This window comes from Emydura macquarii, unplaced genomic scaffold, assembly GCF_026122565.2.
Source record: "Emydura macquarii macquarii isolate MOO-44397 ecotype Brisbane River unplaced genomic scaffold, CSIRO-AGI_Emac_v2 contig_3647, whole genome shotgun sequence".
Lineage (NCBI taxonomy): Eukaryota > Metazoa > Chordata > Testudines > Chelidae > Emydura > Emydura macquarii.
The window spans coordinates 655,045-671,918 of record NW_027133784.1 but is presented as its reverse complement, the minus strand read 5'-3'; the positions used below and the strand labels follow the sequence as shown (position 1 = coordinate 671,918).

The 16,874-nt window shown below is 53.6% G+C and overlaps 1 protein-coding gene across 1 annotated transcript in view; it reads right to left on the bottom strand.

Moving 5' to 3' along the window:
- Positions 1-16,874, bottom strand: part of SPIRE2 (spire type actin nucleation factor 2) — a 36,158-nt gene that overhangs the window by 9,571 nt on the left and 9,713 nt on the right. The window contains exons 2-6 of the mRNA XM_067536701.1: positions 12,211-12,248; positions 8,042-8,404; positions 2,088-2,171; positions 704-868; positions 338-424 (exon numbers count right to left, since the gene is read on the bottom strand). Coding sequence (XP_067392802.1) covers positions 338-424; positions 704-868; positions 2,088-2,171; positions 8,042-8,404; positions 12,211-12,248 — 737 coding nt within the window. The remainder of the gene's footprint in view (positions 1-337; positions 425-703; positions 869-2,087; positions 2,172-8,041; positions 8,405-12,210; positions 12,249-16,874) is intronic.

Sequence of the window (16,874 nt, the reverse complement as noted above, 5' to 3'; positions counted from 1 at the left end):
TGGACACAATACTCCAAATGCGGCCTCCCCAGTGCTGAATAGAGGGGAATAATCACTTCCCTCAACCTGCTGGCAATGCTCCTACTAATGCAGCCCAATATGCCATTAGCCTTCTTGGCAACCAGGGCACACTGCTGACTCATATCCAGCTTCTTATCCACTGTTACCCCCAGGTCCTTTTCTGCAGAACTGCTGCCCAGCTCGTCGGTCCCCAGTCTATAGCTGTGCATGGGATTCTTCCTTCCTAAGTGGAGGACTCTGCACTTGTCCTTGTTGAACCTCATCAGATTTCTTTTGGCCCAATCCTCCAGTTTGTCTAGGTTCACGTGGACGTTACCTGTTTCAGGGGTGGCCGTGACCGTATAAAATCCAGAATGAGCTCGTGGGCGTCCTTCTTCACCCTGGGGGGGATGTCCCCGTCCACCTGGCAAACAGAAGGGGAGTTACTGACTCTGCATGAGCCGAGGCACTCGGGCTGAGCTGGGGTAAGTGCAGGGCTGCGTTGCCCCAGGATGGCTCTGAAAGGCACCAGGAGGGTGTCCCAGCAGCAGTGTCAGCCCTGCGGTGGGGGTGCAGGAGGTGGGGGCGGGGGAGCTCCAGCTAACAGGCAGATGGGGTGTCACTAGGAGCGGGTGACCCTTGCAGTGCGCGGCAATCACCCCCCTGGCCATGGCCCCAGGCCCTTCGGCGTGGCCGTGCTCACCATGACTTTGCGAAGCTTGTAGTTGCGTGCCCGGATGTCCTGCATGAGCATCTCGAAGGGGGTCAGCTGGTACTCAGTGGGCAGGGGGTTGTACTGCTTCTCCTGGACTTTCTTCAGCTTCACACCGTGGCGCAGCTCCCGCATCAGCTGCACCCACAGCCGGGCCTGCAACAGACCCCGCGGGCAAACGCCACGTTACCGAGGCAGCACAGTCTTCCCAGAGGGGGAAGGGAGCCCTGGCCAACCATGCAAACAGCGCCCCAGCAGCCTGCGCCTGGACCTGGCCGGGGGTGGGAACGGGCAGGCCGCAAGCTCTGACCCGGTGAGGGGATGCCTGTGCAGGGAACCAGCCTTCAGTGGCAGGGAGACGGATCAGATCGCCTCACCCGGCCTCTCCCGTCGCTAGCTGCCATGGGGGTGCCGAGCGGCTTCCAGGCTCCAGCAGGAGCGTGTCAGGAACCAGGACATGCAGCTGGACTTGGCCTCAGCGAGCTACCACAGCCGAAACACCGCACTGCCGAGCGGCCTTCCCAGGGCTGCCGCTAAGCCCCGCCACACTTGGCCAACGGCTGCTCCATCTCTCCTGTTTTCGCCCTGCTCCAGCCAGTTCCAGCCCTCCTCCTGGTTCCTGCCTCCGGCTCTTCGCTGGCCTCCTGATTCCTAACTCTGGCTCTGCCCGCCGCTGTGCCAACCACTAGGCCTGACCACCCTCGCCCTGCTCCATGCCAGGGCCGTCATGGCTTTCCCTCTTGGGCAGGCTGCGGTGAGAGGGCAGCGTCTGTACTGCAAAGGTTTCCTTCCCTTCCCAGCTTTCATGCTCCCTGGTGTGGGAGGCTTTGGATGGTGATCCTGAGGCTGGAGGGGCGGGGTCCGTGCCCCATTCCCTAGCTCCATGATCTGTCCTAGTGCCCCCCACTCTCCCACCCCGCTCTGTGCTCCCTCCATTCTCTGAGCTCCTCCCACTGACTGTAATGGTCCCACCTCTGCCAGCGCTCTGTGTGTGGGGTCCCCGGTGGGACTTGGGAGGGGCTCCCCTAAGGCTTCCCCATTTTCTTGATGATCTCCTACCCCCACCGCCATGTCAGGCTGGATGGAAATGGCCCATCAACGTCCCCTTTGTTGTCCCAGGTGATGTGAATCCCCAGGGCTGAGCATGTTGCCTTTGCAGCACCCCCAGGGAATAACTGGGACACGTTTAAGCCGTCGGTGCCTGGGGTTTGCATGTTCCCACACCACAGGGGCCCAGCCCTTGTCCCCATTCGGATCCCCAAAAGAGAACACTCCAACAAGAGGCTTCCATCAGCCCCTGTCGCTGCCTTGGTCTCCCGCAAGGCAAGAGCCGCTGATCGAAGCGCCTCGAGGGAGACAAGCCTGCGCCACTCACCCAGTCTGTTCTCTGCAGGTTATCGAGCTCGTCTGCCGACCTCGCCCCCAGCGCCTCCTCCTCATCCTTCAGCTTCCTCAGCATCTGCAGCAGCACAGAAAGGTCAGGCTACCTATGCTGGGCATGTGGAAAGAGTAAAGTGCCCAGACCCTAGGCCCCCATCAGCCCAGATTGCCAGTCAGGAGGGACATCCCACTCCTGGATGCGATTACGCTCCCGTTAGGCGGCTGGGAGGTGCCCAGTATTTCCATCACAGCTCCATCAGGCTCAGGTTACTGGGCACTGAATGTGCCTGGCCAGGTGTAAGTGACAAAGGAGGCATGATCCATGCCTCAAAGAGCCACAAGTCGGGGCATGCACTGACCCCAGCCACCCACTCCTGGAGCTGGGGCATGTGAAGAGCAGCTCAGGGTAGAGCTCTGTGCAGAACGACAGACGAGGTGCCATTGACTGGAGTTCCCAGGGGAGCTTCTTAGCCAGGCACACGCTGGGCCCCAAGGGAATCTGCACGATCTGGGCCTATGGGCCACGCCAAATACATCCTGGGGCTGCTCCAGCTCAACTGAGCCACGTGGCAGCACCTCTGGGGGAGGACGGGAGCTGGATTTGCATCCCCACTGGCTTCTGGGAGCACCTGGAATGGACTCTGAGCACAGCCCCCGCATCTTGCCCAGCAGGAGGAGCTCTGGCCGACCGGATGCTTTGATTTCCATGCAGTTTACTGTCTGGCAACCATCTAAAAGCTGAGGCCCTGCCTGTTCGGTGTGGATGTTAAAGGTCTCCTGGCACTTTCTGGGAGAGGAGTGTTTGTCCTGGAATTCTTGGTCTCCTCCCTACAGCGTTGGGATGGACGGATGGTTCCTGCCTCCCCCCCCCCCCCATGGGCTGCATGTCATTGGAGCTGTGTGTGTAATTTGGGACACTCTGGGATGACAGGCAGCAGAGGAATGAGAACTATTATTTAGTGCAAACCCGCCGAGAGGCTCGCATCGCTGCCCAATTGTGGGTGTGTTTCCCAGGCCCATCTCACATGATGCTGAAGCATAATCTGCTTCCAACGTGCAGCCTCTGACCTGGCCACGCCAGGGAACTGCTGCCAACTCTCACACTGGCTGTGCACAGACAACTGCCCTGGGCTGCACCCAGGAATATGTCGCAGACTTTCTAACCCGCAGCGGCGTGGGGCTGAAGTAATGGGAGGTGCATTTCCCTTGGCTGGGAGGACCTGGCCCAACCTATTCAAACTACATGGGAGAGGCAGGAAGTGATCAGGAGGGGAAGGGCAGCACTGTGGTCAGTATTCGGCACCTCCCCTGTTCTGCCCGTATGAGATCATCTTTGGCAATCTTAACCCTTCCCCCACAGCCCAACCCATTCTGCCTGGCATGGAGTTGTGTAATCGCATGGCTACTGCTTGGAGCTGCCTCCTGAATGGCATTACGAGCAGGGGCAGTGGGCAGGGAATCTGGGCAGGCGAGGGCACCTTCTCATGCCTTACTGCTTGTACCCAGGAGCTGCAGGGACTGAGCTTTTCATAGAGTCCAAGGCCAGAAGGGACCCCTGCGTTCATCCAGTCTGACTCCTGATAGCACAAGCCAGAGCACTGCCCCACAGTAATTCCTAGAGCAGGTCTCTTAGATCTCTTAGCCCCCCACTACAGAAAGGATGTGGACAAGTTGGAGAGAGTCCAGCGGAGGGCAACAAAAATGATTAGGGGTCTGGAGCACAGGACTTATGAGGAGAGGCTGAGGGAACTAGGCTTGTTTAGTCTGCAGAAGAGAAGAATGAGGGGTGATTTGATAGCAGCCTTTAACTACCTGAAAGGAGGTTCCAGAGAGGATGGAGTTAGGCTGTTCTCAGTGGTGGCAGATGACAGAACAAGGAGCAATGATCTCAAGTTGCAGTGGGGGAGGTCTAGGTTGGATATTAGGAAAAGCATTTTCACTAGGAGGGTGGTGAAGCACTGGAATGGGTTACTGAGGGAGGTGATGGAATCTCCATCCTTAGAGGTTTTTAAGGCCCAGCTTGACAAAGCCCTGGCTGGGATGATTTAGTTGGGGCTGGGCCTGCTTTGAGCAGGGGGTTGGGCTAGATACCTCCTGAGGTCCCTTCCAGCCCTCCTCTTCTGTGATTCTATGGCTCTATGAAAAACAGCCAGTCTTGATGTAAAAGTTGTCAGGGACGGAGAACCCGCCACGACCCTCGGTAAATTGTTCCCATGATTAATGACTCTCACTGCCTTATTTCCAGTCTGGCCTGGGAAACGGGTGCTCATGCCCATGTGGGAAGGGCATCCAAGTATGTGGCCATGGCGTAGTCTGCACGCTCCCGCCGACATCTTGTGACCCCAAGTATATGCAGGGTTTCCCGTCCCGTGCTCAGGCTGTGGGAGGATCGCCTGCTGAACCTCTCTGCCACATGCCCACCATCAGACGAGTGCTCTACAGCAGAGTGCAGGCATCGGCTCCCTGCTTCCTCCCATACTATAAACGGGGTCAACCTCCCAGCCCCCCTCTCCTTCCCCACAGCATCTCAGCACTTCCCCCCTCCTCCAGGCATAGCACTGCCCAGCAGAATATCAGGTTCCCCATGTGGCCTTTCTGGATGGAAAAGCTTCCATATGAGGGGAGATTAACAAGCCTGGGACTGTTCAGCTTGGAAAAGAGACGACTAAGGGGGGATATGATAGAGGTCTATAACAGGGGTGGCCAACCAGTGAGACACAAAGAGCCGCAGTTACCTTGCCCTCAGGCAGCGTCTCAATTCACTCCTCCTCCTCTCTCTACCCCCCACTGACAGTTCGCACTGATCTGTCCATTTCCAAGGCAGCTCGTCAATTGCACTCCCCCTCTTCTCCAGAGAGCCCTGGGTTGGCCACCCCTGGTCTATAAAATCATGACTGGTGTGGAGGCAGTAAATAAGAAAGTGTTCTTTTCTCCTCCTCATAACACAAGAACTAGTGGCGGCAGGTTTAAAATGAACACGAGGAAGTATTTCTTCACAACGCACAGTCAATCTGTGGAACTCCTTGCCAGAAGATATTGTGAAGGCCAAGACTATAACAGGGCTCAAAAAAGCACTAAAGTTCATGGAGGCTAGGTCCATCAATGGCTATTAATCAGGATAGGCAGGAATGCAAAACCATGCTCTGAGTGTCCCTCGCCTCTGTTTGCCAAAAGCTGTGAATGGGCAACAGGGGATGGATCGCTTGTTGCTGGCCTGTTCTGCTCATTCCCTCTGCAGCACCTGGCACTGGCCACTGTGGGAAGACAGGACACTGGGCCAGATGGACCATTGCTCTGACCCAGTGTGGCCGCTCTTATGTTCTAATGAGCTGTTTTAACTGTTTCTTGAGCTGTGTCATAAGTTTAATGAGGCAGCAAACAGCCTCTTTGGTAATACCTCTGACCCCATCAATTCCGGACCATGTGCCTTTGCCCTTGGATTTATGAGCTTGCTTCCTGGAACAGATTATTGACTTGTGATTGCCCACAAGGGTGGAGCTCAAGGCAGTCCTAGGAGACTGCAGCTTAATCTTTAACCCCCTTGATGCTGGGCGGTGTGCCAGAGTAGGCACTAAACCAATGGGGTCTTGAACACCCCACCTGCCATGTAGGGACCAGTGATGCTGTAGAGCAGATTCAATCTCCTGCAAAGGCAAACACTGGCCCTGTGGAGACACCCCTGCATGTCCTGTCGGCTCCGTTAGCCTGTAGGCTCTGGGGCCGAGGGCTGCGTCTCACACAGCACCATGCACAATGGATGCGCTAGGGAGTCAATACAAACGCTTGCTCATTTATGTGGGGAGGAGGGGCACGGCAAAGCCAAGCTGAACAGACTCAAAGCCTGCAACTCCCGCGCACAGCCCTGCTCTGCAGCCTGCTGTCCTGCTGCTGCCGGACACTCTGCCCTCTCTCCTCTCCCCGTTACATGCTAGACCCCTGCCGGGTCTAAGCTGTGCGGAGCAAGGACAGGACAGTCTTGTACTGTGTGCGTACAGCACCCAGCACAGTGGGGCCCTGATCTGGCCAGGCACTCTGGGCACTATCACAACACAAGTCGTCATCGTTATCTTAGATGAGACACGGGGTTGGCATGGAAACTGCTGAGGCTAGATCAGCTCGGTACCCTGGGAGGAGGGAGATTCAGTCTCCTGCCATGACTAGTGATATTCCTCGTGCCATTCCAGCCCTGCTCAGAGAACCAGGGGCTGGCCCCTCTGCGTTTGGCAATGGAGCAGTCAGCGGGATGTTCTGAAGCCCACAGCTTCTGCTTTTCCTTCTCCTATTCAGGGACCCCTGAGCCATCCCGCCACCCCACTCGCTGCAATCACTGGCTGCTCACCCAGGACTGTGAGTTCTTTGGGGCCACCTCACTGGTGTGTCTCGTACAGCAGCAAGCGCCCTGCCAGCGCTAGTGGTCTAACCCATTGAGTCCGGCGTCCTTCGGCATCTGGCCGCCTGTGACACTCACTCCGACCACAGCTGTTTAGCTGGGAATGCCCTGCCAGAGTGCACCCTGGGCCCTTCAGACAGTGCCTGGGTTGGAAAGCATCAGGCTGGGGGAGCTGCATGGGTCCGATATCAGACAGGGCAGGGGTGGGACACAGGCTTTAAAAAGAGACCCAGGAGCTGAAATTAGCTGTCGAATGGCCGCTCTGTGTTAGGTGAGGGGGCTCTGGCCCTCCCCATCACCAGGATATAGGGAAGCCCCACAGAAAGCAAACGACCCACCTCTCTGCCTCACTATAATGGGTCTCAAGGGGCTTAACGCCTGATTGCTCCTGGGAGCTCGTTTTTATAAAACGCAGACACTGGACTGGCCTGAGAACAGTGCCATAGTGAAAGGCCTGGGGCAGGCAGCCGTCCCTTCCCCTGGGACATGGCACACCAGGGGCAGCGGCCTAGGGAGGGGGGAAGTGTGGGCTGATGGTTAGAGCAGGGGACTGGGATCCCGGCTGTGTCACTGACTTGCTCTGTGACTGGGCCAATCACTTCACTGTCCCCAGCTGTGAAAAGGGGATGAGGGACACCTCCCTCCCAGGGGGAAGGACTGTCTCAGGTGGGGCCGGGGGTATAAACGAGGAGCTACGGGGCGAAATAAGGCAAAGGGAGAGTTCGGGGAATAGCGGGGGAAACTCCCTCCTGGTGAGCTGTATCAGCCTGTGGAGTCGCCTCCCAAGGGGGCCCCTCAACGGAGTCACTTAACACTGGGCTGGACAAAGCCCTGGAGGAGAGACTGGAGGGACGGACCCTGCCCTGCCAGGGAGGGACAGGACTAAGGGGCGTCTCACACGTCCTCTTCTGCTCTCCTGCCTCTGATTTTGTGAGTCACGTGGGGTGAGGCACACAGTGAACGTGTGCAAAGTGCGGAGAGAGCCGGGGGAGAGGGCACTGAGCCATGCTGAGTATTCGCATCACTAACGGAGGAGGATTCCTGCTCCCAGCAACACTTTCCCCTTCAACAGAAGGCTTGGAAAAGGCAGAGCATGAGGCCATGGGCCAGTTACGGTATGCTCCTTGGACCAGGATCCTTAAGGAGACGGGACCTGGGTGAGAGGTCTGATAGCAAGGTCCGGAGCCACTGTGGGAATGGAGAAGCCAGTCTGTTGGCCTCAAATGGCTGGCTTTCGCTAGCAATCCCCGGAAGACAAAAGCCAGAAGGAAATCCCAGGGATGCCCCAGATCCATGGTCCCCCAGGTGGCTGGAAGTGCAGATTTCTAAGGATTTTCCTCCTGGAGTAGATGCCCCGCTACCAGGGCCATGAGATTGATACAGCAATTCAGAGGTGCAGAGCAACACCTCAGCGCGAGGCAAGCAGGGAAGAAGCCTCCCAGCTGGTCCCAACGGCAGCCCCACAGAGTGTGGGCACTGAGCCATGCATCGCTGCCCCACGCGGTGGCTCTCGGGACAGACAGGTTCCCTTGGCTCCTGCGGGGAAGGCTAGCTCTCACCTCCTTAGCATCCCGGATCTTGGTGAGAAATGCCTTCAGCTCCATCGTCTCCACAAAGAGGGCCCTGCACACGGCCTGGTAGTGGGCCTGCGCCTCCCGGGGGGCCGTCAGGCGGGCGGCGCACCTCCTCATGGCCTGCCCGAAGGTGCGCACAGCTCGTGGGGGCCCCTCCGCCACCGCCTCCTCCTCCTCATCCTGTCCCCCGTAGCCCTCGTCCGCCGTGCCGCAGCCGCTGTCATCAGAGTCGCTGTTAGCCATGAGGTCGATCAGCTGCTCCAGCTGGGGGCTCAGCTCCCGCTCCTCACTCTCGTCCAACCCCCAGTCCAGCGCCCGGTAAATGGCAAAGCCCAGCGACTGCACCATCTGCAAGGGAACGGGGAGAGCAGAGCACAGGGTGAGGCAGGGGCTGGGGAAAGCCCAGGCCTCGCAAGGGAACAGTTACGCTGGGACGCCTCAGGAGGGGAGGAGGCTGAGCCTTCCAGTGTGGCTGCAGTGATCTCTGCCCCAAACAATGCCTGGGGCGGGCACAGGGGAGGCAGCCAGCCTGAAGGGCACAAGGCATTGTTCAGATGCCGTCCAGGACCTGGGCAGCCAGCAGGTGCTATGCCGCCTGGAGGGGAAGGAAGAGCTAGAAATACTTGGGGGGCGGGGAGGCATTGCAAAGCTCTGTAGCTGGGGACTGGAACACATCATGCTTTACTTCCCCGCCCCGCCTTTGCGCTTCACACGCTGCTGCCGTTTGGAGGATTTCCATCACTGTGTGGCGAGCCTGCTGTGTGTTATTTAATTTTGCTCCCGCTAAGGGTATGGTCACGCCCAGGGAAAACCCGGTTCCACCCTACCCCACCCGGAGAGGCGCACTGATACGACTAGTAACAAGCAGGAATGGCACCAATTAAGCTCTGCTTCCCAGCCGCAGCTCCGGCTCAGCCCTGTGTCTGTATTAGATACAGCCCATCAGCTTTCCCACAAAGCCTGGCAATGCAGAGCTGCCCTGAGCAGTGCGAGAGAAAAGGGTCCCTGCTGCTTTCTGAGCCAGGCCGCCCAGTGCTGGCAGGTGGATGGAGAGCCAGTGATAGATCCTCCTTCCCCCCAGCCCCCGGCCTCGACCCCACATGCTGGCTGCGAGAGGCTTATGATGCTCTTTGGCCGTGAGGCTGGCTCCCTCTCCTGCCCCCCAGGAATCGCTGGGGCTGTTGCTGTTTCCTGTGACTCCATTATCACAGGAGCGGAAGGAAACATGAGCAAGCCCAGGGGATTGAGGGACAGGCACAGCAGAGCTTCTGTGACCAGTCCCGCTGGGACCAACAGGAGCTGCACCATTAGCTCCCCCCTGAAACTCTCCGGGATGAGACACAGCGGGAAGGAGAGGAGGGGAGAAAGCACTCTCCAACTGTGGGGGGGGGGGGGGAAAGAGGAGAAAGTCGCTCAGGCAAGGAGAGTGGAAAGGAGGAGCCAGAAACAAGGGCTGGACTTTGGACCAGGATACATTCCTGACAGGGGCAAACACAGCAGGCGGCAGTCTGCAAAGGGTCCCTGTGCTGAGAGCTCACCTGTGCCTACACCTGCTGCGTGGGCAGGTCAGAGCCTGACCCAAAGCCCACTGAAGTCAGCAGGAAAACTCCAAAGGCTCCATTTACCCTAGGACAGCGATACCGCTCCGTGGTTCAGGAGCCAAACTAGCGAGCAAAGAGCCACGGGAGTGTGAATTCATTGTCTCATTTACTATTGTACTGTTAATACACATTCTCCCAGCAAAACGCCTGGCCAAGTATTGTTATTATTTTATCAACTACGGCTGGTTAATAACATAGTAAAAGCATCTCTGGTTGGTTAATATCTTAGACTGGTTCGTGATTACATCACACAGTGTTTTAATAGCATGTGCTGCAAAGAGACCCTTTAGAGAGCCACTTGCGGCGTGCGAACCTCAGTCTGAGTATCGCTGCCCTAGGAGCATGGGTCTGTAGTCGCCGCCATTTACTAAGTAGTGGCAGGGCTTGGGAAACAGGCTGGTTGTGGACAGTTACCACAAATGAAGGCTCCAGGGTCAGCCATGCTCCAGTCGCTTCCAATGGAATCGGCACTGAGGGGCCGCTCTGAGGGTGCCCTGAAAGGCCATGGGGCGGGCTCCCCCATGAGGGTACAGCCCCTAGAAACGGAAAGATCTGCAGGGGCCTGGAGCAGGGATCGCAGTTGCTCAAGGCAGGCTGTGAGTCAGCTCTTCCTAGATAGATAAAGTAGGCATGTGGGTGGGGAGTCAGGAGGTGAGGGGTGAGCTTGGAGATATGACTGCGGTTCATAAAACAATGAACCCATTGCAAATGCTCTCCTGTGTTTCTAACCGGCTGGAGTTTTCTTTGGCCAATTTCACCGATCACAGGCAGGCATGCTGCAGTCTGATTGGCTGGTAAGATACAAAACCCCAGCCAGTGGCAGAAGGCAAAAAAAGGTGTGTCCAATTTCAAAAGCAGTTAGAAAGAAGGGGCTGATCAAGCAAGAGCCACCGAGCAACCAGGCAGCGGAGCCCTGAGAACGTGCAGCAGGGCGTTGGCGGGGCAGCCATGACCTGGACCCGGGCCAGTGGGAGAGCTGCTGCCCTTTCACACACACTAGTCACCTGTGCTGCTGGGGCATGGAAGGAAGTGAAACACCTGGAGCAGCAGTTTGAGAGCAGCCACTGCCCAGCTGGCTAGCAGCAGCAGAAAGGAGCTGGACTAGAACCATTCTCTGTCAGGCAGCAGATAGGCTGCAGAGTTCACAGCACCTACACTGCTACCTCCATGCTTTGGGACTAGTGACTGCAACCTGGGGAGCGGGAGAATGCCCTAGAAGGCCTCTTGGCGACTGTGATTGGGCAGATCATGACCTATGCACTCAGTCCGAACTCGAAATGGCCATAGACACAGCAAGTCTCTGGCTCTCCACCTCTCTCTGTCAGGCCATGTGGTTACACAGGAGGAGACGCCATCAGAGGCCCACACCCCACTGTTCTGGCACCAACCGAGAAGAGTGTGACAGACACGGAGCTGCTCTGTGACAGCTGATGAACGCTGCGTGAGCCGTGGGTGTCGGGGTGGCCACTGTATGAAGATGTTGGTTTGCATTAGTCGCAGGCTGTTGGGGAAACAAGCCAGAAGTGGAGCAATAGTTCAAGATAAGCCAGCTCCCAGTAAACGCTTCAGGGTGGTTAAGAGACAACACCAGAGCTATTAACTGTGAAGGTTCTGCCTTCGGACTCCAGCCCGGTTACAAAGCTCGCTTTCACAGTGCTGGGGGCCAGCAGGTCAGAAAAAGGACTGAAACAGTTAAAAAAGCACTCTGTCCAGAAGTCACGCAGTTGTTGCTGGGACGCCGTTCAGACTGACACACACAAACCCCGCTGGGGTGTCTGAAGATGTTAGGCTTTCCTAGGCTTCCATCAGGGAACGGTAAGCCTCGAAGACAGACAGACGTGTGCAGACTGTTTGTCGATTTAAAATCCTTTTTCTCTTATGTTATGGTTTCTTCCTACTGTTAGCATTAAACAAGACTTTGGTCAAGCAGGCTGGCTGGTCAGTGTAGGTTCCACACTGGTCCCAAATTCCCGCAGGAAGGAATCACAAGTGCTGAACTCAGCCAGATCTGCTGGGTAAGCATGATGGGTGATGGGAGATGTAGCTCGGGGCCTGGTCTCAGAGTGAGAGAATCATGTTATTCCACCTCAGGAGGGGGACAGGTATGAGGCTTGATGCCTGAGCAGGAGTACTCCGAAAGACCAGAGAGGGGCCAGGGTGCAGCTAGCCCTGCACTCGTGACAAAGGATTTCCCCAAATGGCCACATCACACTTTTCTGAATGGAGTTTTCCTGTGTACAGTATCCCAGGGCACAATGCTTCCTCCTCGCTCAGCCCCCACCACACATCCTGACTGCAGGGCCCAGCTGTCCCCAACTCCTGGGGCACAGGCCAGGACACTGAAAGAAGCAGCTGGTATAGAAAGGGTCTGAGTATCTCCAGCCCCACCCCCAATGCTAATGCTGTCATCAGAGCTACATTTGGGTTTAAAAGGCAAACGAGTCTCTGTGTGCACATCCATGAATGTGTGTCTGCATGTCTACACACACACACGACATGAGATTTATGAAAAAATCAATTTTCCGAAAAAAAAAAATCACATTAGCAACGCACCTGTGCTTCCATGGAGGGCGACAGGGTAAGGGGAAGCTCTGTGAAGGGAGAAACAGACATGGTTAGTGCTCCTCCCTGCAGCTGCAGAACGTTGCAAGTTTTGGGTTATAAATCAAACTCCGGAAGCTTTGCTTTTGTAACTCTGCTAGTTTGTGTGTCTGTAAGTTATTTACACTTGGATCCCACAGACTGATAGATTCTAAGGCCAGAAGGGACCTCTATGATCATCTAGTCTGACCTCCTCCATACACAGGCTGCAGAATTTTTCTCAGAAACTGGATGACAGCACGCTCCTAGAAAGATAGCTAATCTCATCAAAGACTGCCAGTGATGGTGCATTCGCCAACTCGCCTGGGAAGCTGTTCTAATGTTTCATTACTCTCAGACCTAGGAAAAGGCATCTTATTTCAAGGTTAAATAGATCTAACTTCAACTCCCAGCCACTGGTTCTTTGTCAGCAAGGTTGAAAAGACACCCCTCCACTCAGATCTCTTTTCCAACATCACCTCACAACCGTCTCTTCAATAAACTGAACAGATTGAGCTCTGTAAACCTCACACCATAAGGCTTGTTTTCCAAACCCAGGATCATTTTTGTGCCCCTTACTTGAACTATCTCCAGATTTTCCACATCCCTCTTGAAGCATGGACACCAGAACTGGATGCAGTATTCTAGTAGCAATCTTACCAACGTTGTGTACAAAGGCAAGTTCACTTCTGCTTGATATTCCCCTTTTCATACATCCAAGAATCACATTAGCCCTTTTTGCCACAGCATTGCACTGCCAGCACATGTTGAGGTGATTATCTATGATGACCACTCAATCCTTCTCGGAGTCACGGCTGTCCAAGACATATCCTGTAAATATAACCTGTATTCTTGGTTCCCAGACATATTACCTTGCATTTGGCTGTATTAAAATGCATTTTGTTGGATTGTGACCATTACCCAGGTGATTCAGATCACTCTGTAATGGTAACCTCTCTTCCGCATTATCTACTACCACACTCATCTTTGTGTCATCTGCAAACTTTACCAGAAGAGATTTTATATCCTCATCTAAATCATTGATAAATATTTTAAACAGAGTTGGACTCAGAACCAGCTCCTGGGGGACCCCGTTAAGTAATGGCCCCACTCATTGCTATCTCCTCATAAACAACCACATTCTGTGGTCTGTCAATGAGCCAGGTTTTAATCCATCTCACGTGTGCCCTGTTAATTCCATATAATGCAACCTTTTTTTCATCACGATGTCATGTCATCCTAAATCCAATGCCTTAAAGAAAGATAAGTATATTGCGTCAACACAGCTGCATTCATCAACCAGACCTGTGAATGTGTCAAAAAAAAGGTCTGACAAGACCGACCCGCCATGAAACCATGCTTACTGGCATTCGTTGTGTTTTTAGCCTCTAATTCTGTGTTGATAGAGTCCTGAATTAACGGTTCCCTTATTTTACCTGTGCTCAACGTCAGGCTAACCCGTCTATAGCCCCAAAGTCATGCCTTTTACCCTTTGCAAATATTGGAATTACACTGGTAGTCCTGCAATCCCTTGGAATCTCCCCAGTTAATTTACAAATTAACATCAGTGGTTCAGAGAGTTTCTCAGCCAGCTCCCTTAAGACTCTTGGATATAAGTTATCACGCCTGGTGATTTGAAAATGTGTAGTTTTAGCAGATGCTGACTCACATCCACCTTTACTACAGACAGTAAACTTTCCATTCCATCCACCTGCTTTGTTCCTTGTTTCACGAGTGGAATAAATGTCAGCTCCGGGGAAAGTGGTATGTCCTATGTTCATACAGGGCCTGGCACTATAGGGTAGAGGCTCTAGGCCCTACACAATATAAATAATAAACAATTCCCCCCCACTCCCAAAAAACTACTCTTAGAGCGCCATTAAGGAACCCATGAGGTCACTTCTCTAACATGGCGACTGTGACAGGGCAGAAAATGGCAGAACCCAGGACATTCCAGGATCAGACCCACAATCTCAGCGGCAACTTGCCCTCACCTGGATGCCAGGTGGAAACACCTAGGCACACTGGGAAAAACTTCAATGGTTGCAGCTTTTGTCAGTGTACTCTCTGTCTTCCTGTTATTTAGGACCAGTTTCCTGTATGCTCATCTGCAAGGAAGCGGGGTAGATGGTCCCTGTACAGTCTGGGAAATGGTTTTAGTTGCAGTGAGAGAAATCTGCACGTTATAAACTATATAAATGCAGATTACCTGCTTCCTGGAGAAGCAGGCTTCCACAGTCAGTCCAGAGTCATGCAGTGCCCTTTGCATGTTACAAACTCCACAAACCTTTCACACGCGCTATATTACATCAAAACCCATTAACTATCCTGAACTTTCCCTATCGCTTGTTCCCATCATAGCTGATTAGCAAGTGCCTACCTATGGGTTCTTCTGTGGTTCTTGTCACCCCAGCGTCTGGGTAATCTTTTCCTTCCAGTCAGACTCCTCCCACTGTATGGATTCACTCAATGATAACATAATAATAGCGGGTACTTCCATAACACCTTCCATTTCCAAAGCCCACTATGACTATTTCATTAATTTCGGATACGCAACATGAGACATCTGCCTGGTTTTCAGAGCTGTTGGACACTCACAGCTCCCACTGTCATCAATGGGAATCGTGTGCTCTCAGCACCCCTGAACAGTCAGGGCCCAGGTGTCTCAAGTTACGAAATTAATGAATACCCATGATAATTGGGCCATAACTAAATAATCTGCTGCACCCCGGGACCTGGATGTGTAGTATTCTCATTCTACAAATAGGAAAACTGAGAAACGGTGAGGTGAAGTGACTCGGCCAAGCCCATAGGAGGAGTCTGTGTCATAGCCAGGTCTGTAATTCAAGTGTTCCTGAGTATCAGCCCTATGCTCCACTCCCCAGGCTAGCTGCCTTGTTGCGTAATGATAATGAAGAGAAGATGGAAAGGGATGAAAATACCTCCTGTATGGGGCGCTGCACACACTGCACTGAGACCTCCACAGGTCCTACCCCGGCAAAAACCAATGAAGAGTCAGGGTTTAGTTACTCTTTGCACAGAACAAGCACTAATTCCTCCTGATTCTTAGGAAGGCTTTTTCTTTTCTTTCTTTTTTTATAAGTTTGATGGATAAAGTCAATGTTTATTTTTAAGCTTTTTTTTTATTTTATCAGATTTACATTTTCATAGTTGCAGGAAATATCCTTAAATCAAACTCTAATTAGTTCTCAAGCAGCATTTTTCTTACTTTGCTGATCTCATTATCATCCATGGACATTTGTTTTGTCTACTGGTGTGCGTATACACTGAAATCGACGTTTACTGACATTTACCAACAAAAATCTAATCCTTCCAAGCCTACGCTTAAGCTGTTGCAGAGGAAAAATGTTAAATTGTCATAAACTTCCCCTAACACTGGCTATTATTGATTAAGTCATGGCAAACCAGGCAGGTACCGGCAGGTAGAAGAAAGCAAATGTGGTAAATATCCTTTTCAAGAGCCAGAGGGGAAGGGGCAAAGGCTTATAACTGACGACAGTTCCTAGCAAAGCAATGGACCAAATACCAAGCGCCTAGAAGATAACGGCACCAGAAATAATGAGCAGCTTGGATTTAAGAAAGACAAATCGTTCCAGGCATTACAAATTTCAGTCCTGATCTTGCGTTCCTTCCACGGTGGATGAGGCCCTTGCGGCACGCAGCAGCAGTGGTACATTGAGAGCATGTATAAAACATTGGTCACAGGGTCTCAGGAAACTTTACTTGAAATAGTTCATTCTAGTTGTCTTGAAGATGGTCCACGGCCATGTGGATTACAACGGGATGAAAGGTAACGGCAGGGCCAGGCCATGAGCAGACTGTGTGCACAGATCAGTGACCAAGTTGCGATCAGGAGACAAGTAGCGGAGTCGGGGTCAGGACGCCAGGAAGTCAGAAGCTGCAGACAGGAGGCAAGCAGCGGAGTCAAGGCTGAGACGGAGTCAGGAACCAGAGTCTGGGATTCGCAGCAAGACAAGGGCTGGAGTGGAAGCAAGCAGCCATTCTGAATCCTCGTGATGACTTCCTGGGTTATATACCAGCAGGGGCCCATCAACAAGCTGTGGGGGGGGCCACCACCCAGGCCCTGCTGAGCGGTACTTCCTGCAGTGTCTAGCTCCACAGAGTCCCCCGACACCCCCAGCAGAAACCCAGTCAGAGCTGGTGGTGGTGATGCAGACGTGTCCTGGCCTGGCACCCCCATAGTCCCAGGGTCTGGTCCTGCAGGTTCTGACAGGTGATGAAAACAGCCATGTACTGAGGCTGGAGGGCAGAGTGGGCACAAGTTGGATGCAGCCGGGATCAGCTTTTTAGGAAAACAGCACATTTAATGAACTATGCAGATGATACTAAACTGGCAAAGGCTACAAACACCAGGAAGAGCAGAGAAATAATCCCAAGGGACCGAGAGAGGGTAGAAACGTGGGTAGAAAATACAAGCAGATTCAACCGGGGCAGTTGCAGCTAATACATTCTGGGAGGAATAATCCGACACACAGATATTCAATGGGAGGCAGATAACTGGAAAGCAGTAATGTGGGAAAAGACTTAGTGGACAGAAAATTGGATGAGGTCTTGGAGTGCAGCATGGCTGTGCTGGTTTATGCTAAAATGCCAAT